Genomic DNA, 26,602 nt, shown 5'->3' on the forward strand with positions numbered 1-26,602 from the left:
TACTCTTTTAATTTGAGCTGTTCTGCTGGTAGAAATATAAAACCTTTTTAATTATACATAATGAAAATTATCCATTTTATCCTGTAAACCAATATTAGATCCTAACCCCAAAAACATTGAAGAAAGGAAAAGAATCCATTTGTTCAAAATATTTGTAACAGTTCTGTTTGCAGTGACAAAGAATTGAAAACTGAAGTGCTCATTAACTAGGTAATGATCAAACAAGTTCTTGTATGTCAATGTGACGGAATTCTATTGTGCTGTAACAAATGATGTAAGGGATGGTTTCAGAGAAATCTTAGATTTGTATGAACAGATGCTGGCAAACAGAACCAGGAAAACAAGTTATATATACTACAACCGTATTTGTAAGGACAAACAACTTTGAAAGGCTTTAGGACTCTGATTAATGCAATGAAGAACCAGATCCCAAAGGACTCATGATGAAAAACACCCTGACAGGTAGTGTACTCAGCATGCAGATTTAGATATACTTCTTTTGGACATTGCCAATGGAGGGATGTTTTGCTCCATGATACATAATTGTAACAGGGATTTTGTTTTGCTTTTATTTTCTTTCTCAATGGAGGAAAGTGAGGAGGGAGAGAAGGCGTATTTTCGTTGATTGAAAAAAAATTTTTAGAACGGCCTCTTAATATCCTTTCAATTCTTTTTATTTTTTATGCAATGACTGTCCTTTGCCTATACCTCAACTGCTTCTCAGAAGCCTGGAAAAATGTTCACGCATAAGATTATTGCTTCAGCTGACTTAAAACTGACCCATACAATAGTACACATCAAACCTTAGTGCAGCCTTTTAAAAACAGACAGATTAAAAATGGATAAAATTCTAATTTAATTAATTCTAATTTAATTAAGTTCTAAATCTATAGTCCCTTCCCAAGATGCTACTGTTCCCGAGGCGACGGCTAGCTCTGCGGCGCGTGGCGTAGCCTTTAAGTCACTTCCGCCCCTGCTCGTCATTTCCGCCCTCTTCCTTCTCCGCTTCCCTCCCACCCCCGCGCTGAGAGGAGAAGCAATGCGCACGCGCTGCGCCGCCGCTGGGCCTGCCGGTTAGACATGGATGCTCACGATCTGTTCCGTCGCCTCGGCGTCGGAGCTAAGTTCGATCTGAGGCGCTTTCCGGCGGACGCGGCCCGATTCCAGGTGAGGGCGGGGGAGAGAGCGAGGACGGGCTGGAACCCCGCTGGACACGTGCGTCCACTTGGTCAGTGGACCTCGGGGGATGGTCGGGGACACGTTCGGCCTCGGCGGCTCGTGGAGCCCTGAACTCGCCGGGCACGGCGCTATCTCTGTACTATTGGTTTTCTCATTAATGACGTAATGCCCTATGTCACCGTTCTGCCTTGATCTAAGCAACATCTGGAGTTTTGTGTCCGAGCTTAGTCCTCTAGGCTTTTAGACGGAAGCAGATTTAGTGTCCACAGAAGGGCGGCCAACACACCAAGAGGTCTGAACACGTGTTTTAGAAAGAAGGAGCTGTTCAGAGCAGGGCTGACAGTGGCACGGGCTGTCTCCTAGACGAAGGAATGAGTTCCTTGTCACTGAAGTGCCCTCGAGCGGATTCCCGTATTGAAAAGGCAATTTGGATTTGGAGGGTCTCGGAAGTCCCTTCAGCACAAGCTTCCATGACCTCCTTTGAGTTGTCGTTGAACCCTTCCCTTTTTGTTTAACTCTATGCGTCTGTGTCTTGACACTCCAGCAAACTACTTAAGAGCAGGAGCTCTGACTTTTTTGTATCCTCCGGTGGGCCTGGCAATAGTGCTTTACGCTAGAAAGCAATGCCTGTTGAATGAATCGGTTCCTGAAAGAGATTTACGATCTAATTTAGGGAGGGAAAAAAGGGAACACACACATAAAAAGATAAGTAAAGTGCAAGGTAATATGCTAGATGCCAAATGCATAGTATGAATGAGTAAGGGAGTGAATGAAAAAACACATTATGTGCAAAACTCTGGGCCCCAGTACTGGGAATGTGGATACAAAGAAAAACAGCCTCAGCCCTCAAGGAGCTTATGTGGTTGTGGATTGATAGAAGTATTTTGGTTTAGAAAGTTACAGGGATGTCAAATGGAGCCATAAGGGAATGGATTGACACAACCTTTTTCAGGAACAATGACAAAGTTGTTTTGTTTATAGTTCATGAAAACTGGAAAAGTGAGCCATTGAAAGTTTTTGAGTAGGGACTATGAATTAAACCCTTGCTTCCACCCACTCTGAAAACAAAAATAAGGTTTGATTCTTATATTCAGTTCAATATCTATTCCCCTTCTGCCTATAGTAGGCACACAAATACTTGGTGTTGATACTGGGCACAAGTCTTCCTACTGCCAGTTCTGATTGGGAGGAAAACAGTCAATAAATCAATTTCATTTCAAATCATTTGGTTTTCAGCTAGGAAAGAGGAAATTTGACTTTGATTCCTCAGAAGTGGTAGAGGAACTGAACTTCTTTGGAAGCAAGAAATCTACCCCAGCTGAAAATGGAACCTCATTGGATAATACCCTATCCAAGGGAGAGGAGAGACTACAGGAAAAAGCTGGTGGTGAGGAGGATAACAGTATTGAAAGGAAGCGAAAACGAAACACGATGAAGAAAAAACAAGCTTCTGGTTAGTAGTTTTCTATTGCAGTAAAACTTAACCTGGGATCCACAAATCCCCGGAGGGAATTGCAGATAGGCTTCAGGGAGTCCATGAACTTGAGTGGGAAAAAAGTTACATCTTTATCTTATAATTAATTAATATCTAACTGAAATTTACCTTTTTCTTAACTGATTTTAAAACATAATTCTGAGAAGGAGCCCATAGGTTTTACCAGACTGGTCCAAGGGGCCCAGGAAACACAGAAAGTGAAGAATCTCTAAATCAAAAGGAATATCTATTACATTTATAAACTAAAGAGGACAGTGTTGTTCCTTCAAAGGATGTAGACATGCAAGTTTAATACCTGGGAAAGATGAATGGTATACCAAAGATCTATTTTTTTCTTTTGAACCTTAGAAACTATTTCAGTCAGTTCCAACAAGGAAGAAGAAACTATACTGTGGATGTCCTCACTGGAAGCCAAGATTAAAGATAAAAAAGGAAAAAGAGAAAATAAACCAACTGCAGAGAAATTGGAACAGCTCCGAAAGCTGAAGGTTGGGCTGATTTCTTAAACCAAAAACATGAGGATCTTTCCTTGATGTCATGTTGTTGTTGTTCTTGTTATTTCCTCCCATTTGACTTGGTTGGATCATTTTGGGGGGTCTTGAATTTCTTTTGAGGGAGAGTTGAATCTAGACTCTTAAAGTGTAAGAATTAAAGGTTTAGTATTTGAAGGCACCATAGACCTCATCTAGCCATGGGATCATGGGAGCTAGCCCTGAAAGGGACCCCAGAGGCCGTCTAATCCAGTCTCCTCACTTTTTCAGATGAGGAAACTGAGGCCCGGTGATGTTCAGTGTTTTGGCCAGGGTCACACTGGTAGTAATCATCAGAGTTGGGATTTGAAACCAAGTCCCCTAACATTGTGCCGTGAAGGTGTTATTTTATGGATGAAGAAACTGAGGCCCAAAGTGGTGAAGACACTTTCTCAAAGTCACATAAGTAATATTGGCAGAGCCAAGATTCATATCCAGGTCCTTTTGACTATAAATACCAGGTCCTTATCATGTAGCCTTTACTAGCTTATTGCTTTCAAATTGCTAATAGACTCGTCTTCTAATAAATTTAGAACCCGTCACTGCCCGTTCCTAGAAAAAACCTACATACACTGCACACATGCCATCAGTTGCCAAATCTTGTTTTTACCTCCACAAAGTCTCTTGCATTTACTTGTTCCCTTTTGTCCACTCACATAGCTACCACCTTATTTCACCCCAATCATCTCTTGCCTGGACTATTGCAATAACTTTCTAATTGGCCTCCTCTCTCTTCTCTTCCCACTAAAGTCAGTGCTATATATGGCTTCCAAAATACCTTTTCCCAAATCTCAGATCTGACCATGTCAATCCTGTACTCAATAAATTCTAGTAGCTTCTTTCTATTGCCTCTAGGATCAAATATAAACTCCTGTTAGGTATTTAAGGCCCTTTAGAACCTGGCCTACAATCTGCCTTTCTAGCCTTATTTTATAATACTGTCCTTTCCTGACCTCCATGATCTTACTGCTGTTCTTTCTCCCCTCTCTGTGCCTTTGCACTGGCTGTACCCCATACCTAGAATGCCTTCCCTCCACATCTCTGTCTTTTAGAATCCTTTGTTTCCTTTAAAATTAGTCTCAAATACATTCTCCATGGAGCCTGTCCTCATTTTTCCAGCTGCTTGCAACCTCTCCTTCAAAGAAATTACCTTGTCTTTATTTTATATAAATTTTTCTATGTCTGTATGTGTACAATAAGCCATAAGCTCCTTAAGGCAAGGACTATCATTTTTTTTTCTATTGTGCACAGTGCCTGGCATATAGTAGGCACTTAATGCTTATTGGTTGACTCTGTGCTGTTTTAGGGTGCCATCCTACAGCTAATAACCTCTCTTCCACCACCACCCCCCTACAACCCCCACACACACCCCCAGACACTCTGCTCTGACCTGGGCATCATATAACAGCGTGGCACACCTTTCTGTTTTCCCTCCCTGACTCCCCTCCCCCTTCCTGTGTAACCATAACAACTGAGTATCAGTGTAACCTCATTGTGCCCCTGAGCACTTCCACATAAAGTCACGTACCTACCTTTACCTTTCATTCTGCAGCCTCGTTTACCTCAGCTTCTCTTTATATATGGAGCATAAGTTGGGCATAAAGTCAGGAAGAGTTGGGTCTGAATCCCACATCAGACACTTGCTGTGTAATCCTGGGTTAGTCATTTTACTTCTGAGGCATTTCATTAAGACTCACTTTCTTCATCTGTAAAATGAGGGGAGGGAGTTGGATTCAATGACTTCCGAAGTCTCTTTCATCACTAAAATCTGTGGTCCTATAATGAAGTTAACCAGAGAGTTAAATTCCTTCCTACCTGGATGATTCAGTGTATTCAGAAAGGCTACTTTTGGCAGCATTAGATGAAGTTAGGGAACTTGTTATTTCAGCTATTCCTCCATTTTTAAATAGGGGAAGGGATAAAAAGAGGAAGAGGAAAGGAGGAAGAGAGAAATCACAAATAAAAGAAGAAAATAAAGAAAATTGCCATTCTTGTATAGCTGAGTTTGTTGGACAACTGCTTTGCTGCCTGTGGTTTCCAGCTCTGTCAGGACAGTTTTGAAATGAGAGAAGTAGAGAATCTGGTTTGTTTCTAGGAGTGACCTACAGGTTGTCAAGGGGTGGGATGTACCAAGACCCCATGCCTCATTGGCCCAGAAAGCAGAGTTTGCCTTATCCTGAACTAGGAGATAGAACATAAGCTGAATTAGAAGTGCCAAACTCAAGGGACAGCTAGGTGGTGAAGTGGATAGAGCGCCAGCCCTGAAGTCAGGAGGACCTGAGTTCAAATTCGGCCCAGACCAAACACTTGACACTTACTAGCTGTGTGACCCTGGGCAAGTCACTTAACCCCAATTGCCTAAAAAAAAAAAAAAAAAAAGAAGTGCCAAACTTCTTAGTGGTTCTTTGACTTGGTTTTGACAGGGTAGAGGACTTATATATTGAAGCTGTCGTTGTGCTTAGTGTAGCACAGAGAACCAGAGATCATTTAAACCCATCATTTCCTCAAATTCATTCTATATCTCTTCCTAGCAAAACTCGTAGAAAAAGCTCTTCACATTCATTTCCTCTACTTTTTCACCTCCCACTCATTTGTCAACCCCTTTCTATCTGACTTTCATCCTTGCTGCTCTCTGAAATCTCACCAGTTATATCTTTACTATTAAATCCAGTGGCCTTTTCTTGTTTCCCCATCCTAGACCTCTCTGTAGGATATGACACTGTTGACCACTCACTCCTTCTGGACACTTTCCCTTCCCTGGATTTTTGTGATTTCTTTCTATCTATTAGTCTTTTTTGCAAGTTCCTCCTCCACATATGGATGCAGCCAGAGCTATGCCTTGGGCCTTCTCTTCTTTTTGATCTATTCTCTTGAAGTGATTTTATCAGACCTCATGAATTCAATTATAATTTCTGTGCATACTGCTCCCAAATATACATATCTAATCATCTTCTCCTGAGCTCCAATCCCACACATCCAGCTGTCTGCTTTACATCTCCATCTCAGTGTCTCACAGTCATCTCAATCTCAACATGTCCAAAAGACAACTCATTGTCTTTCTCCTTATACCCATCCGTCCTCCTAATTTCCCTATTTCTGTCAAGAGTACTACCATTCTTCCAGCCACTCAGGTTCAAAATCTAGGAGTTATCCTCAGCTTTTCACTACCATCCTTTCCCCATAGCCAGTCAGTCACCAACTAATGTCTGTCTACTTCTTCAGCATTTGTAATATATATAACTCTTCACATCACAACCAGAGTGATTCAAGCCCTCATCATCTCTCACCTGAACTTTTGACAGTAGTTTTCTAATTGGTCTTCCATGTCCTGGTATCTCCCCTTAAAAATGCACCCACCGAATTGTTATTCCTAAATCATAGGTGTGACAGCCCCACTCTTCTCAAAAAACTCCAGTGGTTTCCCATTGTTTCTAGGATAAAACATAAAAATCATCTATTTGACATTTAAATCGCTTCATAATCTAGCTCTACCCTGTCTATTCTGGCTGGTTATACATTACTCCACACCCTGTGCTCCATATAAAGCTACTTATTTGCTGTTTCCCATGCATGACGTTCTGTCATCCACCTCGGTGCCATTCCATTCTGCCCCCCATGCCTGTAATGCACCTTTCCTCTGCCTTGGAACCCCTAGCTCCTCTCCAGCCTCAGCTCAAATGCCATACTCCTCAAGAGGTGTCACTTCTCCACCAGATCATAGTGTATTGATCCTTCAACAAGTTATCTGTGAGCATGTTATATTCCGCTGGTAGAATATAAGCTTTTTGAGGGATGGGACTGTCAGTTTGGTATTTGTATCACCACCCAGTGTCAGTCAAAGCAGCTGGTATATAGTTAGCACTTACTAAAGGTTTATTGATTAATTGATTGGTACTCTACTTTTCCTCTAAGAGTTCACATTTTGAGATGGTAAAGTAGGAGATAAAAGGTTAAATATAAGGAAGACATGGACAAGTGCTGGCCACTCTCTGGTGTTCTTTGGCTTCTGAGAGGGGCTCAAGATGCATCTCCCTGCTTTCCTTATAGGGCTTAACAAATATATGCTATAGCACCCCAGATCTTCTCACTTTTAATGTGCTCTGAAGTTCAGTACTAGCAATTCAATCATAATGTGTATCACTCCAGGTGTTTTACTCCTAAAAATATCTTTGGCTGATTTCACAGAGACCATTTGGCTTCATTTTCCAGATAAACCGTTTCCGAAATAAACACAAAATTCACATCCAAGGAACCGATCTTCCAGAACCCATTGCTTCATTTCAGCAACTTGACCAGGAATATAAGATCCACTCTCGACTACTCCAGAACATCTTAGATGCAGGTTTCCAGAGCCCCACTCCAATCCAAATGCAAGCAATTCCCATCATGCTTCATGTGAGTCTACTTGTCTAGGCTTAATGACTGTACCACTCAGGCTAAGTGGAACTATGCTCAGAATTGGGGATCTTAAACTTTTTATTTCTTGTTCTTGAAATCTCTAGTTGTACCAGCTACATTTTTTTTGCTTGTCTTACTTTGGGTCTCATCATTATGTCCATTCTCTCAGAAAACATTCCAGAAGTATGGGTTCATCATAAAGTTTTCATATAGTTTCTGAACTCTTGATTGTTTAGTTATTAAAAGCTGAAGCTTTCTGTAGTGTAAATTTTTAGTAATGAATAGCTAACAACAACAACAAAAGCTCATTTTGTGCTCATGGCTGCTGTGGATTTAGCTATAGGACATGTTTTCCCTTCAGGTCCACAGTAACTATTTTTGCTTTCATGGAATGAGATGACTAGATAACCTCAGTGAGTATTGGGTTTGGAACCAGAAAGACCTCAGTTTAAATCTTGCCTTGGACACTTCCTAGCTCTGAGACCCTGGGCGAGTTACTTTACCTCAGATGCCTTTGTTTCCTCATCCTATAAAATGGGGAGAATGACAGGACCTGCCTGCCCTCGATGTTGTGAGGATCAGATGAGTAAAGTGGTTTGCAAGAGATTGCTAGAGATTATTGTTATGTATAATTATGTCGTGTAGTTGTCTTGACACATGTGTTTTTAAAATGCTACTTAAAGATCGCTTCTATTCTATTTACAGCTCACGTCATAAAAAGTATTAAACTTTACAAGGACTTTATGAAAACCGTGTGTATATATTTCTGAATTAATCAGACTTGGGAACCAGACCCTTTTTTCTTTTCCTTTTGCCTCCTAATTTTTGCTTATCCCCTTGTATATTCAATTCTCTACCAGGTGGTGAGTAAAGAAAGAAATAATTAGTCATTTCTACTACTTTGCTATAGTAAAAGGTTTGGCATAGAAAGTTTAATTAAAGAACAAATTGAGATGTGTAGATTATATTTATTTCAATTATCTCTACTCTCATTCGGTCCCATTAGCAAAAGTTGGTTTTAACAGTGATGTTTTGCTAGAAACTTTCTATTCATTTGTTACTTAACCAAATATAAATTATGCTAGGTGCTATACACTTTGTGTTTTGAGGAAACAGAAATGACCTTAAGCTGAAAAGCAAAAGTACAAATTTTCGTAACAATCTAGTGGTGCCAAGATGAAGCAAATAGTATGAGAGGATGTGAGGTTGGAGGAAAGATATTGAGTTTCAGTATAAAACATTTAAAAAACTTGAGTGATTAGAAGTGTTACCTGCAGTTTTGGTCTTATTTCTGTGGTGATTGTTGACAATGTTTGACCAGAATTTGAAAGTCAGCTTCTACTCAATTCAGCAGACATTTATTGAATGCCTACTTACAAAGGAACTTTGATAGTCAATGAGGGGAATTCAGAGATGGATAAGATGTGGCCCTGAACTCAAGGAGCTTCAATTTAGCATATATACACAGATAATTATACCACAGAATGAGTGTACACATGCAGAGAGAGGTACCAAGCAGCCAGAGGTACAGAGGCAGCTAGGTGGCACAGTGGATAGAATGTACAGAAGACCTAACTTTAAATCCCACCTCCAGCACTTACTAGCTGTGTGACCCTGGGCAAGTCACCCACCTCTGTTTGCCTCAGTTTCCACAACTGTAAAATGGAGGTAATGCTATAACATATCTCCCAAGGTTGTTGTGATAATCATAATTAGATAATATTTGTAAAGCTCTTAGGATAGTGCCAGGCACATAGTAGGTTCTAGATACATGCTAGCTCCTTTTATCATTACTACTGCTACCACCAGCATCATCACCACCATCATTACCACCACCAATGAAGTTCTGTGAGCTCAGAGTGAAGAAAGGGGTCTCTTCAGACTAGGGAAGATGACATCGAAGTGGCATTTGAACTTGTCCTTAAAGATAAAAAATTTAGCAAATCTTTTTCTGGCTTTCATAGTACTCAGTGTATTCTTGTCTTTAGGGTCGTGAACTGCTGGCTTCGGCTCCTACTGGATCTGGAAAGACCCTGGCTTTTAGCATTCCTATTTTAATGCAGTTGAAACAACCTACAAATAAAGGTTTCAGAGCACTGATCATCTCACCCACTCGAGAACTTGCCGGTCAGGTAAGACTTTCTTCTTGGAGGACCACATCTTTGGCCACTGTTTTTGTGGTCTTCCTTTGGAGAAATAGAAAACTTATTAGGGCAGAGTGTTTGATTATCCATCATATAATGTCATCTCATCTAACTTCCTCATTCTACAGAGAAGGAAACTAAAACCCAGAAAGGGGTAGGGACTTACTCAAAGGCACACAAGCTAGTTATAGAGTTTGCTCCATAGTTCCTGCAAAGCTTAATGTTCTCTGTGCTTTTAATGGCCTCCTGTTCTATATGAGTAACTCACAATGCGTGTAAACAAGTTTTTACTCTCTCTGTAATTATTCCTAAAAGATAAAATTTTTTGCTAAATTATTTATGAAATGCTTTTAAGATTCTCTGAGATAAAGGGCTATCCTAAGGTTTAAAAAACCTTTAAATTTCCACCCAAAAGTGAAACTTTTGCTTCATTTTGAAAAAGCAGGATTGTATAGGAACCCCATCTATTTTTGAACTGTAAGTGAAGCATCTGGTGAAATTGCTGTAGTCTAGAAATTGCACAGCACCACGTAGATGTTTGCAGAGTATTAGTTTTGTACTGTGTCTTTAATTCCTTGGAGCTAGCTTTCTGTTCTGGAAGAAATGGCCTGTCCTTCCTTAATGGACTTTGGAATTCCCAAATGCTAAAATTCCTGGCTAGCCTATAGATTTAATTAGGGGTTTAGTCCAAGGAGTTCACAAGAATATATTGATGGAACTTTATTGATGAAGCAAATAATTGTCTATTTTAATGCCTCGTTGCTGCCTTTGTGTATTTCAGACTCATCGAGAGTTAGTAAGAATTTCTGAGGGCACAGGATTCAGAATACATATGATACACAAGGCAGCCATGGCAGCCAAGAAGTTTGGGCCTAAATCGTCTAAGAAATTTGGTAAGAGATTCATTTGAGGATGTCAATAGACAAGGGATTTTCAGTAATTGCTTTTAAGATATTATCGTGTTGGACAACAGTGAGGTCCTACATACACAGTTGAGTTGTGTCTACAGAAGAAGCCTAGAGGGGGCAGCTAGGTGGCACAGTGGATAGAGTACCAGCCCTGAAGTCAGGAAGACCTGAGTTCAAATCTGGCCTCTGACCAAACACTTGACACTTACTAGCTGTGTGACCATGGGCAAGTCACTTAACCCCAATTGCCTAAAAATAAAAAACACGAAACAAACCAAAAAAAAAGAAGAAGAAGCCGCCTAGAAAACAGCACTGGACTAGGAATCAAAGACCTGGATTATGGTCTCAGCCACATCTGTCCTTTCCACTTAGGGTGTTCTTGCTGTAGGATCTAAGGAATTGTGATAATGCACGTGTGCTAAAATTGAGTTAGCCTGGGCAGAGGTCCACTAGGGAACAGGAACTTGGTAGCTGTTGTCTCATTAATTTCATCATTTGTTTGTTTGTTTGTTTTTTCTCAAGATCCTCATGAAAATTCAAGGAGGTTAAATTTCTTAGTCTGAGGAGGCTGAATTCTATTTGTTCTATTTGCTTTTCCTGTAGATATTCTTGTGACTACTCCAAATCGACTAATTTATTTGTTAAAACAAGATCCTCCAGGAATAGATCTAAAAAAGTATGTATACAGAGTGTGTTAATGAGTCCTTTTTGGTGTTTTATATGTTTCCTTCAAATGGTTATTTTTCATCCTCAGTTATTCCTCCTGCCATAAGAAATTTTCTCTGTTCCCTTTCAGTCAGTACTGGTGTTATTTTTATCATTTAAATTGTATTGTTATTATTGTATCATTATTATTATTATTGTTATTATTATTAAGGAGTGACTTCTTCTCTCAGCTCACTAACTAATAAGTCTGTTTTATCATCTCATAGTGTGGAATGGTTGGTGGTAGATGAATCTGACAAATTGTTTGAAGATGGAAAGACTGGTTTCAGAGACCAGCTGGCTTTCATTTTCCTAGCATGCACATCTCACAAAGTCAGGAGAGCTATGTTCAGTGCAACTTTTGCACATGATGTGGAACAGTGGTGTAAACTGAACCTGGACAGTGTTGTTTCTGTTTCCATTGGAGCAAGGTAATTCTGCTACTGCCACATTTTCTGTTTTTAATAAATGAATCCATTTTTGGCACATCAGAGAGATGTTTCTTGGCCTAAAGTGAATTAAGAGTTCTACACCTGCAGACAGATAGATATATAGATAGATAAATATTCATTTTTTAAAATATTAGTTGGTTTTTTATATTGTATTCTATTCATCTCTTTGTTTCAGTTCTGTGGCCCCCATCGCAGCAGGCTGTGAAAATGTGGTTCATTATTGCCAATTTAGTTTCTTGATGGCTAACCTAAGAATAGAAGGGCCACATTATGAGAAACTCATTTGTCAGTGATCTGCTTGTCTCTGTTTTCCCCTTTTAAGTTTCATTTGGATTGATTTTATACTGTGTCTCATTAGTGATATGTTACATGAATGGGCAGGGGGCAGATGCGTAGCCATTAGAAACTACTTTGAATCAAACAGTTATTTAGTAAAATTCTGAGCTCTTTCAGACCATGATATCTTCTCTGAGAGATGATTTCTTTTTTTAGGAATTCTGCGGCAGAGACTGTGGAACAAGAACTCCTATTTGTTGGATCTGAGACAGGCAAACTTCTGGCCATGAGAGACCTTATTAAGAAGGTATTCTGGAGCCTCTTAATGAACCTGGGTCAGAGTAACCATGCCATGGACCCTAGGGAGAAAAGCATAAGCGTTTTTTAGTCATTACCTATTACATAATCCAGGGTTGCGTTGGCAGAAGCCCTTTGGGCCTAACTTGGCTGCCAGGGAGAGCTTACTAGTTCAGAAGGTGATGGTAACAAAAGTAATGACTTTGTGTGTTTATATAACTTTGCATTTTGAAGTCACTTTGGCATGCATTATCTCATTTTGTCTTCCCAGCTACTCTGTAAGGTTTGTAATGTATACAATTGTCATTTCATTGAAGAGGAAGGTGGGGGCAGCTAGGTACTGTGGATAGAGCACTGGCCCTGGAGTCAGGAGGACTTGAATTCAAATATGGGCCTCAGATACATAATACTTCCTAGCTGTGAGACTCTGGGCAAGTCAACCCCAATTGCCTCACCAAAAAAAAAAAAAAGAGGAAAGTGAAGCTCAGAGTAGTTGCAGATGTGTCTAGAGTTTTGGGTGCTAATAAACATCACAGTCAAGCCTGGAGTCCAGGGCTCCTGGCTAACTCTTAGTCTGGTGCTTCATGATCAGTTTTCCTTCACCTGAGCAAATCTTTCCATTTCCATTCAACAAGATAATATGTTAATTGTAACTTAGGCCCAATTGGGAAAAGGAGAGAGTGGACAGCAAGACAGAGCAAAATAGAATTATGATGGTTACAAACACACAATAAAGACATAAGGGTGCTAATCAAAATTTGCAGTGGTTTTTTCAGTGCCATCTAAAATGAGGGCAAACACTGTCATGCCCCAAACAAAAGAATCATAGAGTCACAGATTTATAGCTGAAAGAGACCTTAGAGGTCATCTAGTCCAGCCTTCTTAAACTGTTCATTCAACAGGTAATGATTACTGCATATTTAGCACTGAAGGGGATGCAAAGAAAAGATAAAATAGCCCCTGCTTTCCAAGATCTTAGCATTTAGCTGAGGACAAGATGTACATTCAGCAGTTAAGTAACTAGTGCAGAACAATGTCTAGGTACATGCCCAAAAGAATGATACAGACAGGAAGTGCTATGGAGCTCAAAAGGAAGTCATTGTGGATTCCAATGATTGATGAAACTTGTTGGAGTTCCCTGGTTCTTGAAAGGATGGACTGAAGAGAGGAGAAAGCTTTCCCATTTGGAAACTGCCTAAGTAAGGAGGGAAGGGAAGGGAATAAACATTTATTATGTGCCAGGCACCATGCCAAGCACTTTGAAAATAGTGTTTGTAAAGAGATGGTAATGAAAATGGTGTCCTCAGAAGATAATGTAGGGATTCATCTGGCAGAGCAGAGTATTTAGCACAGTGTAATGCACGTAGTTAATGCTTAACAAATACTTGTTTCATTCATTTAGTAGTAAGAGAGTAAGGCTGAAGAAGAAGGGTGGGACTCAGATTATGGGGAGTCTTGTGTGCCAAGGCTGAACTGATGTGAACTGAGTTAAAGACAGAATTTTATGTAAACAACAGATCATTAAAGGTTTTTGAGCAGGGGAATGATATGATGGAAGCCAGTTTTATAAAAGATGAGTTTGGCTGTTGTAAATAGGATAGATCAGGAAGGAAAGAGACAATTTAGAAGCTGTTGTATTTCAGGTATGTGGATTAGGGTTATGACACCAGGAGGGCCATTAGTTGGGTGAGAGACACATTCTCAGGAAAATTTAAAAGATATGATAACTGATTGGCCAAATGAAATGGAATGAATCAGATCAGATATTTGAGACACTTAATAGCTGAGTGACCCTGGGCAAGTCACTTAAACTTCTATTTGCCTCAGCTTCCTCATCTGCAGAAAGAGATGATACATAGCATCTACCTCCCATGGTTGTTATGAGAATCAACTGAGATAATAATTGTAAAGCACTTAGCATAGTGCCTGCCACATAGTAAGCACAATGTCAACATTAGCTATTATTATTATTACTAAGAAATAACAGGTCTTGGTAACTTAATGGATAGAGAGGGATGAATGAGAGGGAAAAGTCAAAGATGACTTCAATTTCAAATATATATATATTTAAAATATATATAACTAAGAGAATGGTTGGTTTCAGTGACAGACATTGGGAGGAGGGCTGATTTTGACAAGGGTAAGGCAATGAGTTCCGTTTGAAGCTTTAGTTAACTATTCAAATGGAGAGGTCCTATCATCAATTGAAGATATGGGTTTAGAGCTTGGGTGAGAATGAGAAGACAGGCCTAGAGATGCAAATCTGAGAATCAACAACATGGAAGGGATATTTGAAACTATGAGAGAAGATCAGTTCATTGGGGGAAAGCATGTGAAAACAGAGGAACATAGGGAATCTAGAATTAGACCATGCCCAATACCCCCAGGTAGGGCATTGGAGGAGGAGGAACCAGCCACTAAAAAGATAGGAAAACGGTGCTCAGAAAGGCAAGAGGAAAACCTAGGAAGTGCATTTTTACAGAACCCAGGGAAAATATTGTTTGAAGGAATGGATGGTCAACAGTGTCAAATGTGACTGAAAGTTCAAGGATGATAAATATTGAAGGTGAGTGTACTTTAACTATGTTTATTGAATTTATTTGAGGGACAGAAACCAATTTTATAAGCTTACAAGAAGCAGTGTAGTCTGCTAGATGGCATGCTAGACTTGGAGTCAGAAAGCATGGTTTTAAAGCTCACCTTAGACATTTATTAGCTCTGGAGTCACAGACAAGTAACAGAACAACAGATCAGTTTTCTTTCCTCTGTCATATAGATGATGATTGTACTCCCTACCAAAAATACAACCCTTGAGTATTTCAGTGATTGATCTCATCAGTATGAATATTCCTTCCCTCTCTGTACAGATTATAGCCTATCTACACCTCATCTTGTGTGATTTTTGCCCATTTTCTTACATAGATCTCCACAGTGAATCCAACCAAGTGCTGGAACCTGTCCTCTTGACCTTTGCATTTAGGAAGTACCAATAGAGCACTCAAGCTGTCCATCTTTTCTGCTTTGCTCTTGTTATGTGACCACATCTCCTTTATGTTTAAATACTTTTTCCTGGATTTCCTCCCTTAGACCTTTATATGCTATTCATTATAGCATCTTAACTTGAGGATAGGCCATCTTTGGAAACGTGCTGCACCATGCTTGCTCCCAGCATGTGTTGTCCTGTTGACCACAGGATCACTCACAATTGCATAATTTCCCAAATTAAATCCAGCCTACCCCCTAATGCCTGCTTATTTCCAGGCCATCTGTAACTGGCTGTTTGTAGCAACCGTACCAGCAATACCGAGAGGCAGCATATTATAGTGAATAGAGAGCTGGAATTAGGAAGACCTGACTTCAAATTCTGCCTCTACTAGCTTTATGACCTTGGGCAAGTCACTCACTTGAATGGTCATTTAAGCAGCCCTATGACATTCTGGACCTTAATGTAGTTACCATGATACCATCTGCAAAAAGGAGTCCAGAGAGACTTCACTATCCATAGGGAGCCCCTCTTCTGTTTGAGGCTTACAGTACATCCTTTCTGATAGTGGTGCACACATTTGGTGGGTGTCCATTTCCCTCTTTCATGCCTCATTTGGCAATAACCAAAGTACGGTTGAATAGTGTTTTCTCTGGGTTACATTTATCAAGGAATCTTGTATGATCTTAACATTTGAGTGAGTGACTATTGACAAAGAACCTTTTCACACTGTTTTGCTTCTAAGTCAAATGCTTATTAAAATATACACAATGGGATCCTATATTCTCTGAATCTTTAGTCAGTTGCATTACTATAATGATGTGGTCTGCTCTAGAGAATCATTTCAGAAAAATCTTCCTGTTCCCTTATCATATTTTCATCAAGGATATTCTTGGTATACATGTAAGCCATTCTTATAAAGACTGGAAAATAGAACATCAATCAGGAGTTTTAATCACCTTCTGAGAGGGAGATATTGATGTCATCTGATTTTTCCTTCTATTCTTTATATAGCTTTCCCTTCCCTAAAAAATGATTTCAAGATCATGTTCCCCTCAACACAATTTCCTCTGTTTTTGCTTGGTCTAGCCCAGGCTTCCCAGCTTTATCTTCTTTAGTGTCATTTCTACTTCTTATAGCACATTATGAACTGATTTTAGTGTCCAAATGTGGTCTCTTTTCACTGACAATACAACTTGATCTTTAAAGAAATACTGACAGATTTGTTCCATTTGTACTCATTTGTGTCCTTCTGCCAGTTTTGCCTGTAAGTGCTATCATTAAGATGTACCTCATTTGGGTCCTATATCAAGCTGCTTTAGACTTGTCTTCATTTCCCTTGCTTTCTATTTAATACAATAATTTTGCTTATAAGCTGCCATATTTCTCCACAATGTTTGATAAATGAGTTTATTTTATAAGCCAGTGTTGCCCTTGGCTGGCATCTTTCTCCACTTGCTTTAGAGATAAAATATTTGTCGTCCAAGGTGATTTCTGGCTCCCAGGGCCTTGTCCTTGTGGTGGTACAGATGTGGTACCATGTAAAGGTGAAAGGATGGTTTTTGTTTTTGTAAGCAGAGAATAGGAGGTAAAGAAATGGTGACCTAGTGGGCATAGTCCATTTGTTGGAAAAGTGTGGCAGTGAAAGGAGATTGGACAAATTAAATTATTAAAAGTGTGTGGAGTGGTAGTTTCACATTGTGAAACATTGACAAATTATACACTTGATTATGGGCAGCTACATGGGGTAGAGTGCTGGGCCTGGAGTCAGGAAGACTCATCTTCCCGAGTTCACATCTAGACTCAGACACTTACTAGCTATGTGACCCTGGGCAAGTCACTTAACCCTGTTTGCCTCAGTTTCCTCATCTGTAAAATGAGCTGGAGAAGGAAATAGTAAACCACTCCAGTATCTTAGCCACGAAAACTCCAAAATGGGGTCATGAAGAGTCATGACTGAAAAATGACTGAACATACTTGGTAATGGAGAGTATATTTTTGTAAAGAAATGTAAAACCAGGGCAGCTAGATGGCACAGTAGAGAGAGCACCAGCTCTGGAGTCAGGAAGACATGAGTTCAAATGTAACCTCAGACACTTACCAGCTGAGTGACCCTAGACAAGTCACTTAATCCTAATTGCTTCCACCCCCCACCCCCCAAAAAATTTAAAACCTATTAGAATTATTGTTGTATATGCCGATTTTCCTTTTTCTCTTTCAGGGTTTCCACCCACCTGTCCTTGTTTTTGTTCAGTCCATTGAAAGAGCTAAAGAACTTTTCCATGAACTCATTTATGAAGATATTAATGTGGATGTAATTCATGCAGAGAGAACTCAACAGCAGGTGAGAGTAATATATTCTATAGAAACTCTCTGAAATTTATCTTTACTGGATTTTTTTAAATGGATGCTTTTTATATCAAATTAATATGGTACATTCTTTTCCATTCCTTAAGTGGAATTTGGAGGTTAGCTGACAACTAATATTTAATCTGTTTCCTATTAACCAGAGAGATAACACAGTCCATAGTTTCAGAGCAGGAAAAATCTGGGTCCTCATCTGCACAGCCTTGCTAGCAAGAGGAATTGATTTTAAAGGTGTGAACTTAGTAATCAACTATGACTTTCCAACCAGTTCAGTGGAATATATCCACAGGATAGGTGAGTGTTGCTTCCTTTCTTATTTCAACAAAAAGGAAATTATGACACTTCTGTATCTGGGGTAGAGCAAGGCCTGGTCCATAATCTTTTGGTTGTGACTTTTTAGGTCGAACTGGAAGAGCAGGACATAAAGGAAAGGCTGTTACATTCTTCACTGAAGACGATAAGCCATTATTACGGAGGTAAACTGTGAAATATGACTCAACATTTTTTTTGGTTGGAAAATATGTCTAATGGGAACATTTTTATGTTTCCTCTGTCAAATTTTTATTCAACATTTTATTTTGTTATCAAAGACATTTATCTAAGTCCCAGATTCTGTTCACCTACCACAGAATGATCTACCAGATTTTACTCAAAGAATAGGAAAATTCAGCAGAACATCTCCCCAGGGAGATATTCACTTCAGGATGGACAGTTCAGTGCTTCTACTCCTGTTCTTTAGGACTCTCTGGGAGCACTGCAGCTGATCTATTATAATTCCAAACTGTACATAATCATCATTAGAATTACATTTGGCAGCCTTTTCAGCCTTGATTACAGGCTGCTGTAGATCTCCTTACAATAGCATCCTTTTTAGGTGGCAGGTATGTTTAATTAGAAGACCTCTTTTTCCTTTAGAAAAGAACTTTTTGTCATGTAATCCTGGAATCTGAGAACTGGAAATGACTTTAGAATTCACCCAGTCCAACTCCTTCACTGTATAAGTATTTGTCCCCACACAGCTCAGAGGTTTCCATTTGCCCAAGGTCACAAAATATCTAATTAAAGCAGAGCTGGAACCAAAATCTTTTTCTCTTGACTTTCAGTCCTGTGGTTTTGTTAGCACAGCAGGACTAATACTGGATAGCCATAAAAGAAAAACAAAAAAGATGGGTCATCCTTTTCTTGAAGGTGAAAAGCAGAGGAAAGAGAGGCCTAGATAAAAGAAAGAAAAGGGGTAGAAGGGGGAAGGACAACTTTTGCACAAAGCTTAAAGGTATTTATATGCACCTTTTCTCACAAAAGTCCTATGGAACTGCTAATGCAGGTATCCCCAAACTTTAATCTTAGTTCCCAGATCTGTCCATAGAAAAAGACTGGTTCATTGATACTTTGTTGCCTTCAGGAAATTATGTATTACTAGACAGACAAAGTACAGTAGTTCATAGTCCATTAAAAGCCAAGGATTTATATTCTTAATTTTGCTTTAACTGCATTGTAGTCCGTTAGCGATTTCCTGATAGGACCATATTCATAGTAAATTTGGGGGTCATCTCTTTAAATCAGAAGCCCAATCACAGGAGGTACCTGATAACACCATCAGTAGCTTGGATTTCAAGAAAAGCTAACTTCAGTTTTCCAGTGGGGAGCTGTTGGACAAAATTCTTTGCTCTTCCTTAGGATCAGAATTAGCTTAGCAACAAAGAATCGATTTATCTTGCAGGAGTTTTCACAAGCATTATTTGCTCTAAAAATTTTGCTCAGATCAATCTATGTCTAATCACACAATTAAGCCAGTAATATTAAATAGGACACTAAACCCAGTTCATTTTAACATCTTTGCAAGCTTATTTATAGGAATGAATGCTCTTTCACACAATCACCAAATTCTGGGTTCTGTTAAAAACAGTGCAATCTTTGTACAATGTATGGCCAAGAATAAGCTGTGCTTTGTTTCAGCTGTTAAGATATTTGGCATGTTGGCCTATTTTGTGCTGAGAACAGGTTTTTATTTTTAGGATTAACAAGAAAAATAAAATTGTCAGTTATTTGGTAGACAATAAGCCTACCTAGGTAGGTTACATCATCATCTCTATTTATAATAAAGCAACACAATATTATTTGTAGCAATTACTTTGGTGAAGCCTTTACATATAGGAAACATTTTCAGAATCCAGGCTCTTAGACTCTATTTTATTCCCTCAGTATAATTAAAGGCAGCCTGGCATAGAAAGATGGCCTAGAAGCTAGGACAGACAACCTGCATTCAAATTCCACCTCTCACTAATGCTAATTTTGTTACTCTGGGTAAGTCACCTAATCTCCCAATGCCCCAGGCAAGTCTAATACTATAAATTGGTAGAGGGAGTTTCTTTACATTAGGGGTTCTCTATACGAAGGAAATCACAAGTCCAGACCCTGTTCCTTATGAGTATCTTACAGTAATGTTTAGTCTGGAAGCTTTGTTTTACATCTCCTCTTACATCTTACATCTATATTAACACAAACCTTTCTCTATGGTTAGAGTACATTCTCTTCTGTACTTATCTATATGCCCATTATGATACATTCTCACTCCCGCCACCCTTCACTGCCCCAAATAGAATTCGGGATCTTTGAAATTAAGAAATAATATTGTTCTTGTCTTTGTAACACCAGCTTCTGACCACAGCACCTTAATAGATATTTATTAAGTTTGATTTGAATTTTTCAGCCTTTGTGTTGCCTCTGAACTACTTTTGTGCTAATGGAGAACTCATCTGGTGTGTGAAGCATAAAGCTCACATGCCTCCCACCTTAGAGAGGTGGTAGACTATAGGTGTAGAATAGATGCATATTTCAGATATAGTCAATGTCGGAAAACTAGTCAGAACAATGTTTTGTTTAACTCATGTTACAAAAGAGGGTTTTATGGGGTTGGAAGGGTCTTCATTGGGAGGGTTTAATGAAACAACATCAAAACTTAAAAAGCTTGGAGAGAGGCAGCCTGTGGGATCTAGTGGAATTTTGTATTTTAAGTATTGTAGTAGTTTCAGGGAAAATCTAGCCTAGTGTGATTTTGATTTCCCAGCCTTGACTGGGTTTGATCATTGTCTCCTAAAGAATAAGGCCCTTGTTGGCATCAAATACACGGGGACCTTTGTGTATCAGTGAGATACACTGATGTATCTCAGTGCTTAAGTACCAGTAGCAGCAGGTTCTTAACTGCTGGTTGTTATCCTGTTCTCCCATCAGGTCACTGTTTATTAGTCTCACTATCAAGCCTCTCAGCAAGTCCTCCATGGTTAATGTGGGTGTGATTACATCATTTTAGTGCAGCAAAACATCAGATAATTGTTAATGTACAGAGCCTGGGGCTGTTGTATCAAGAGTTTGTTTGGTGGTTTAAGGGGTTTGATGACATTGACAATGATTTCATAAGATACCAGTTTATGACCATGGGCTTATATTTCAGTGTTGCCAATGTGATACAGCAGGCAGGATGTCCTGTGCCAGAGTACATCAGAAGTTTCCACAAGCTTCCAAGGTAACATCCCACTGTCTAACAGGACTGCTTATCATTGCAGCAATGCATCCAAGTTTTGTTTCCAGCAGAGTAAATAGATTGATTTGTTCTCTTGATAATTCTGTGAATTCTTTTTTCAGAAAAGTGTCATTGTTTTGAGTCTTTAAAATGAAAGTGTTTGTCTTCAAAGCTTTGTAAATATCACTGCACATTTTCAACCTGCCAGTCTCCTTCCTAGCAATTTTACATTTGGGATTATTTTTTCTTACTGTCTAAATGCAACTAAGATAGGACTAATTGTTTTGGGGAATTTTTAGCTCATTAAACTTGAGGAAGGGAGCAAACTCCCTCAAGAGACAGAATCCAGATATAGTGCTTATTTCATTAAGTTGGACAAAGTACTATTTTCATCAAGTTAGAACGTTTTAAAACTAATTGAACTCTGCAGCATCTTGTGAATACCACCTAGTGCTTCATGCTGGGTGGTGATCTGTGCAATTAAAACACAGTTTCAGTTTAAATCAGTGGATGAAAAAATTGCTTTTGGGGTAGAGCCAGAGGCAGATTTTTAGTTGCACTGCATTTAATCTCACTCTTGCCTTCTCTTCTCTGTATTTCTCAGCAAACAAAAGAAGAAGATGATTAAGAAACCATTGGAAAGAGAGAGCATTAGTACAACCCCTAAGTATTTCCTAGAAAACCCTGAAAACGAACAGTAAGTATGTGATTAGAAATAGCTACTGTACCAATCCATCAGGGAGTATGACAATCTTTATTTTGAACTATGAAAAGTTTAATACAGTCCAGCAGCTGGTGACTCGGCAGCTTTGATAGCCCAGGAATTGAGCCCTGGAGTATTTTGCTTTTTGGTGAGGCAGTCGGGGTTAAGTGACTTGCCCAGAGTCACACAGCTAGTAAGTGACCCTGAAATATTTTGGTCAGTGTACCCTAGGGCTCTCATTTTCTACCTTTTTAAAACAGGATCTGACATTACCACCAATCAAAATCCCCACCACCTACCATCTACTGCATGGCCAGCAGGAATTCTTTTCCAGAAGTCATAGATTCCTGCTTTTGGAATTGAGACATGGATTCCATGTTGCAAGATTTTTCCAGCAGTGGGCTATACTACATTTCTCCATTACTCTGCAGTATTTGTTTAATGGAAACAGCACAAGATAGATATGCTTCTTTTTCATTCAGTGAACAAAGATTTATCGAGCTGTACTGTGGACCCAGTACTTTAAATTAAACGCCATAGGTGATACAAAGAGGTATAAGGCACAATAGGTGTCCAAAAGTTGCTTGTTCTCAAGTTTAGGATACAAAACCAACACAATTAAATAAAACAATCTTTTAAAAAATAAGCAATAATAGAAATTCAAAGAAAGAAATCTGTGGGATTACAATAGGTAACCTCTTAAGGATGGGTAGGCTTTAGTTGGGCAGAAGGAAAAGTGTGAGTGGAGGGAATGTCATGAACTGAGAAACGTGTATACTTTGACATAGGTGAGCTCATTATGTAGAAGGTTTTTCTTTCCCAGTTACACGTAAGCCCCAATGACCATGATGTGTACAGAGAACAATGAAGTGCGCAGCCTCAGATTTTACATTTGGGAGTCGTGGGGACATAAGGTCAGGCAGGGTGGAGAGAAGTTGGGGAGATTTTGAAAATAGTTTAGAGGATTCTCATTTTGGGATCTTTGTAGATTACTGGGCAATTCAGTAAACATTAAGTGCCTTCCATATGCAGGGAAAATTCAAATATGATGAGTATGTAGGCAAAGTTCAACAAAGGGGTAAAAAACATCAGGGATAGGGAGGGATTAGGGAAGGATTCATGGAGAAAGTGGTAGCTGAGCTGGGCCTTGAAGGAAAAGAAAGAGTGCAACAGGTAGAGAAGTGGAGGGGCTTCTAATTAAACAAGAGAATTTATTTTGTGAAATTGTTCTGCATGTAGGCAGAATCAGACAAAAATGAAATGATAATAGTAATAATAACATTTATATAGCACTTACTATGTGTTAAGGCACTATACAAAGCACTTTTTACAGATGTCATCTGATTTGATCCTTACAACAACCCTGGGAGGTAGGTGCTATTATTATCCCCACTTTATAGTTGAGGAAACTGAGGCAAACAGAAGTTAAGTCACATGCCTCAGTTCCACAGCTAGTAAGTGCCTGAGGCTGGATTTGAACTCAGGGCTTACTAACCCCAGGCCTAGTTCTCTTTCCCTTGCTCTACCAGCTGCCCCTAGACTGAGGCATTCTTAATTGGGCAGATAGTCCAATCTAATTAGAATGCAGGGTGGTACAAGGAAAAGTGCCTTGGATCTGAAGTCCGAGGAAGTTTCCTCATCTGCAACATAAGGAGATTGGACGCGATGTCTCTGAGGCCCTTCCAGCTCTGGATCTCTGGTCTCCAGCCATTTATTAAATGCCATTTCTGTGTAAGGCACTCTACTGGTCCTGGGAGAGATGCCATTGTGGAAGTCATACTCTCAGTGGAAACACATATGGAAATGTGATTCCCTCTATGATATTGCAGAGTAGATGTGTTCAAGAGAGGTGCAGGGTGCAATTCAGGGTCCCAAGAAGAAAAGGGCATTTTTGGCAGGGAAGGATTGGAGAGGCCTTATGGAGGAGATGCTACTGATTTCAATTGCTCCCTGATTTTTTTTCACAGAAAAATTACTCATCAGAATGCCAAAAAGAAGACAGCACCTACTAAAACCAAAAATAGTAATCAGATGCCTTCAAAGACTATTCCAGAAATATAATTCCCTTGCCTTAAGCATCCCAAAGTGAAGTGCTGTTTTCATGGAACACTTTGAGTCGCCTATCTCCTAGACTGAAATAAAACTCCAAGAAGCCGTCAGTACCAAAAGTGATAGGTGATCGTGTGCTATCACTGTTTCATATCAAGTTTCAACTTAGAGGTGCCTTTAGGGATAATACTTTGAAAGGAAAACTATTCTTGGAAATGTTTGTGAGTTGAATTCACAGGGAATACTTCTTAAAGAAGACCCTAGTGCACAGATGGGCCAAGAAACACCCAGGTATGGGTGATCATTTCAGAAAGATTGCAGGTGGAGGGAATGATCACTGCTGCATGGCACCTGAAGACAAAGTAAAACATCAGCTGTCACTTGAGAATTTGAGAACATCTTGAATAAAGCATCATGAAAGCCACATGCCATGAAGTCAGACGTAACATGTTCATTTATTGTGGGGATGCTTTTGTGAGGTGGGCACTGCAAAGTTAAACCCCTAGAAATGAGCTGGAGCTCTTCTGTTATGGTCTTCATTCTATCAGGGAAGCACCAAACTCCTCTGCCATCGTGTTGCTAGAGTTAGATCACTGTCAGTGGCACCTCATTTTCCACCACTTAACCACGTCATTGCATCCTATCTTTTCCTATACTCTTTGGTTTTTGTCGAAAACTGATCTGTGGTTTATCCTGATAGGAATGAATGCTCCTATTACTTGATATCTTTTTGGTACCACTCTCCTGTGTCTGCCTCCCTATGGGTTTTATGCTCTCATTTCATCTAGTAAGCTAATCCTTGCCAAATGTACTACATAGGGAAATAGAAACTATTCTTTGGTGCATGTGGGCTTGGCACTTTTGTAAATGGTGGTTTTGTACTATGGAATAAAAAGTCTCTTGATCTCAAGAATGTGACTCACAGAAATGGCCTCCTCAGTTTGTACTGTTTGTTTATTTAGAACATTTATACTATGTTCTAATAAAGTTAAGGCTCACTAATGTGGACTAATGGGAGGAGGGAGCCTAGTTAACCTTGTGAAAAGCTATAATTATATAACACTTATGCCTCCTTTACACTGTTTACAAATTTCAAATCAATTACCAAGCATTTATTAGATACATATTACGTTTCAGGCACCAATAGGTAAAAATGATGAAGTTCCTGCCCTCAATTTCTGTCAGGGAAACCTGTAAACATATACATGTTTAAACATGCATATATCATATATATATATATATAATATATACATATAAACACATACATGATATATATTAAAACATAACATGGTATGTAAATACCATATTAATAAGCAAAAAAGGTGATTTTGGTAGGAGGGGAGTACCAGGAGGTGGGGATTAGAAAAAGCCTCCTGTGCTTAAACTCAGCTTTGAAGAAAGCTAGGGATGCTGTGGGGAGGGGGGAAGACAGGGTTGTGAAAAAAGTACATTACAGGTGTGTGAATGCACAGGCATGGATTGAGACTGAACATAGGGATGAGGAGCAGGAGGTAGCCACTTTGACTGAAACTGTGGACGAGGAGGACCTGCCCAAGGGGAGTATTTTATCCTAAAAACAATAGAGAACCACTGGTGAGTAGGAAAGTGACAGCCAGACCCATGTTTTAGGAATATCACTTTTGCAGGAATATGTGGGATGGATTGGAAATCCTTATCTATCCCCGATTAACCCAACCCTCATTATTGTTTTCTTAGGAAGAAAAAAGAAAACCCATGAAATAAGAGCTCACTTCACCCACTACAAATCTGTTAAATAACTTCAGCTAAGCCTTCAGGGTTTCCCATCAGATGGCTCCTTGCCATCTGTTCACAAACACGTTCTGGTTTCCTGAATCCTAAAAAAAGTCTTCCCTTGAACGGTGTAATCCTGGGGTGGGGAACCTTCTGGCCTCAAAGCCTCCCATGGCCTTCTAGGTCCTTGGGTGCAGCCTTTTGATCGAGTCCAAGTTAGTAATGTATATAAAAAGCTCTCCTTGACTTGGAAGCTGAGTCTCACAACAATGCTGTGGGGGAAAAGCACTGGGCCTAGGGTCAAGAAGACTCATTTTCCTCAGTTCAAATCTGGCCTCTGCCACTTCCTAGCAGTGTGACCTTGGGCGAGTCACTTAACCCTGTTTGCCTCAGTTTCCTCCTCTGTCAAATGAGCTGGAGAAGGAAATGGTAAACCACTCCAGCATCTTTGCCAAGAAAACACTAAATGGATTCACAGAAGAGTCATACGTGACTGAAAAACGACTGCACAAGTACTACAGATATTTTATCCCCTGTTTCACAGATAAGGAAACTGAGGTCCAGACCAGTTCAGCTGGCCAGGAAACAACTAGGTGGCTATCAGTAGAAAAAAGGCTTGGAGTCCAAAAGAAGACCTGAATTCAAATTTGGCCTCAGACACTTGTGTGACCCTGGACAAGTCACTTGAACCTTTGCCTCAGTGCCGATCTGTAAAGTGGGAATAACAGCACTCACCTCCCAAGGTGGTTGTGAAGGTCAAATGATGTGATACTTGTAAAAGCTCTAAGTACAATGCCTGGCACACTAAGTGCTAAATAATGTTAGCTACCATTATTAAGTGACT

At 39.6% G+C, this 26,602-nt stretch overlaps 1 protein-coding gene across 1 annotated transcript; it reads left to right on the forward strand.

Annotated features, from left to right (window-relative positions):
• Positions 1 to 1,036: 1,036 nt before the first annotated feature.
• Positions 1,037 to 24,934, forward strand: DDX52 (DExD-box helicase 52). The gene is made up of 15 exons (XM_027870572.1): positions 1,037 to 1,167; positions 2,416 to 2,632; positions 3,023 to 3,162; positions 7,414 to 7,599; positions 9,591 to 9,734; positions 10,528 to 10,639; positions 11,258 to 11,330; positions 11,587 to 11,790; positions 12,304 to 12,394; positions 17,589 to 17,711; positions 17,878 to 18,028; positions 18,135 to 18,210; positions 21,186 to 21,257; positions 21,859 to 21,951; positions 23,925 to 24,934. Exons 1-15 carry the CDS (start codon positions 1,081 to 1,083, stop codon positions 24,016 to 24,018), a joined length of 1,863 nt encoding a protein of 620 aa, XP_027726373.1. The 5' UTR covers positions 1,037 to 1,080; the 3' UTR covers positions 24,019 to 24,934.
• Positions 24,935 to 26,602: the final 1,668 nt, after the last annotated feature.

The sequence above is a fragment of the Vombatus ursinus genome, unplaced genomic scaffold (genome assembly GCF_900497805.2).
Source record: "Vombatus ursinus unplaced genomic scaffold, bare-nosed wombat genome assembly UNPS02014797.1, whole genome shotgun sequence".
NCBI lineage: Eukaryota > Metazoa > Chordata > Mammalia > Diprotodontia > Vombatidae > Vombatus > Vombatus ursinus.

What these genes read in the sequence shown, in the direction of transcription:
- DDX52 (XM_027870572.1), top strand. Translation starts at nt 1,081, where the DNA reads ATGGATGCTCACGATCTGTTCCGTCGCCTCGGCGTCGGAGCTAAGTTC. An exon ending in CAATTCCCATCATGCTTCAT is followed by an intron (nt 7,600 to 9,590) that starts GTGAGTCTACTT and finishes TCTTGTCTTTAG; the next exon opens with GGTCGTGAACTGCTGGCTTC. An exon ending in CCAGGAATAGATCTAAAAAA is followed by an intron (nt 11,331 to 11,586) that starts GTATGTATACAG and finishes ATCATCTCATAG; the next exon opens with TGTGGAATGGTTGGTGGTAG.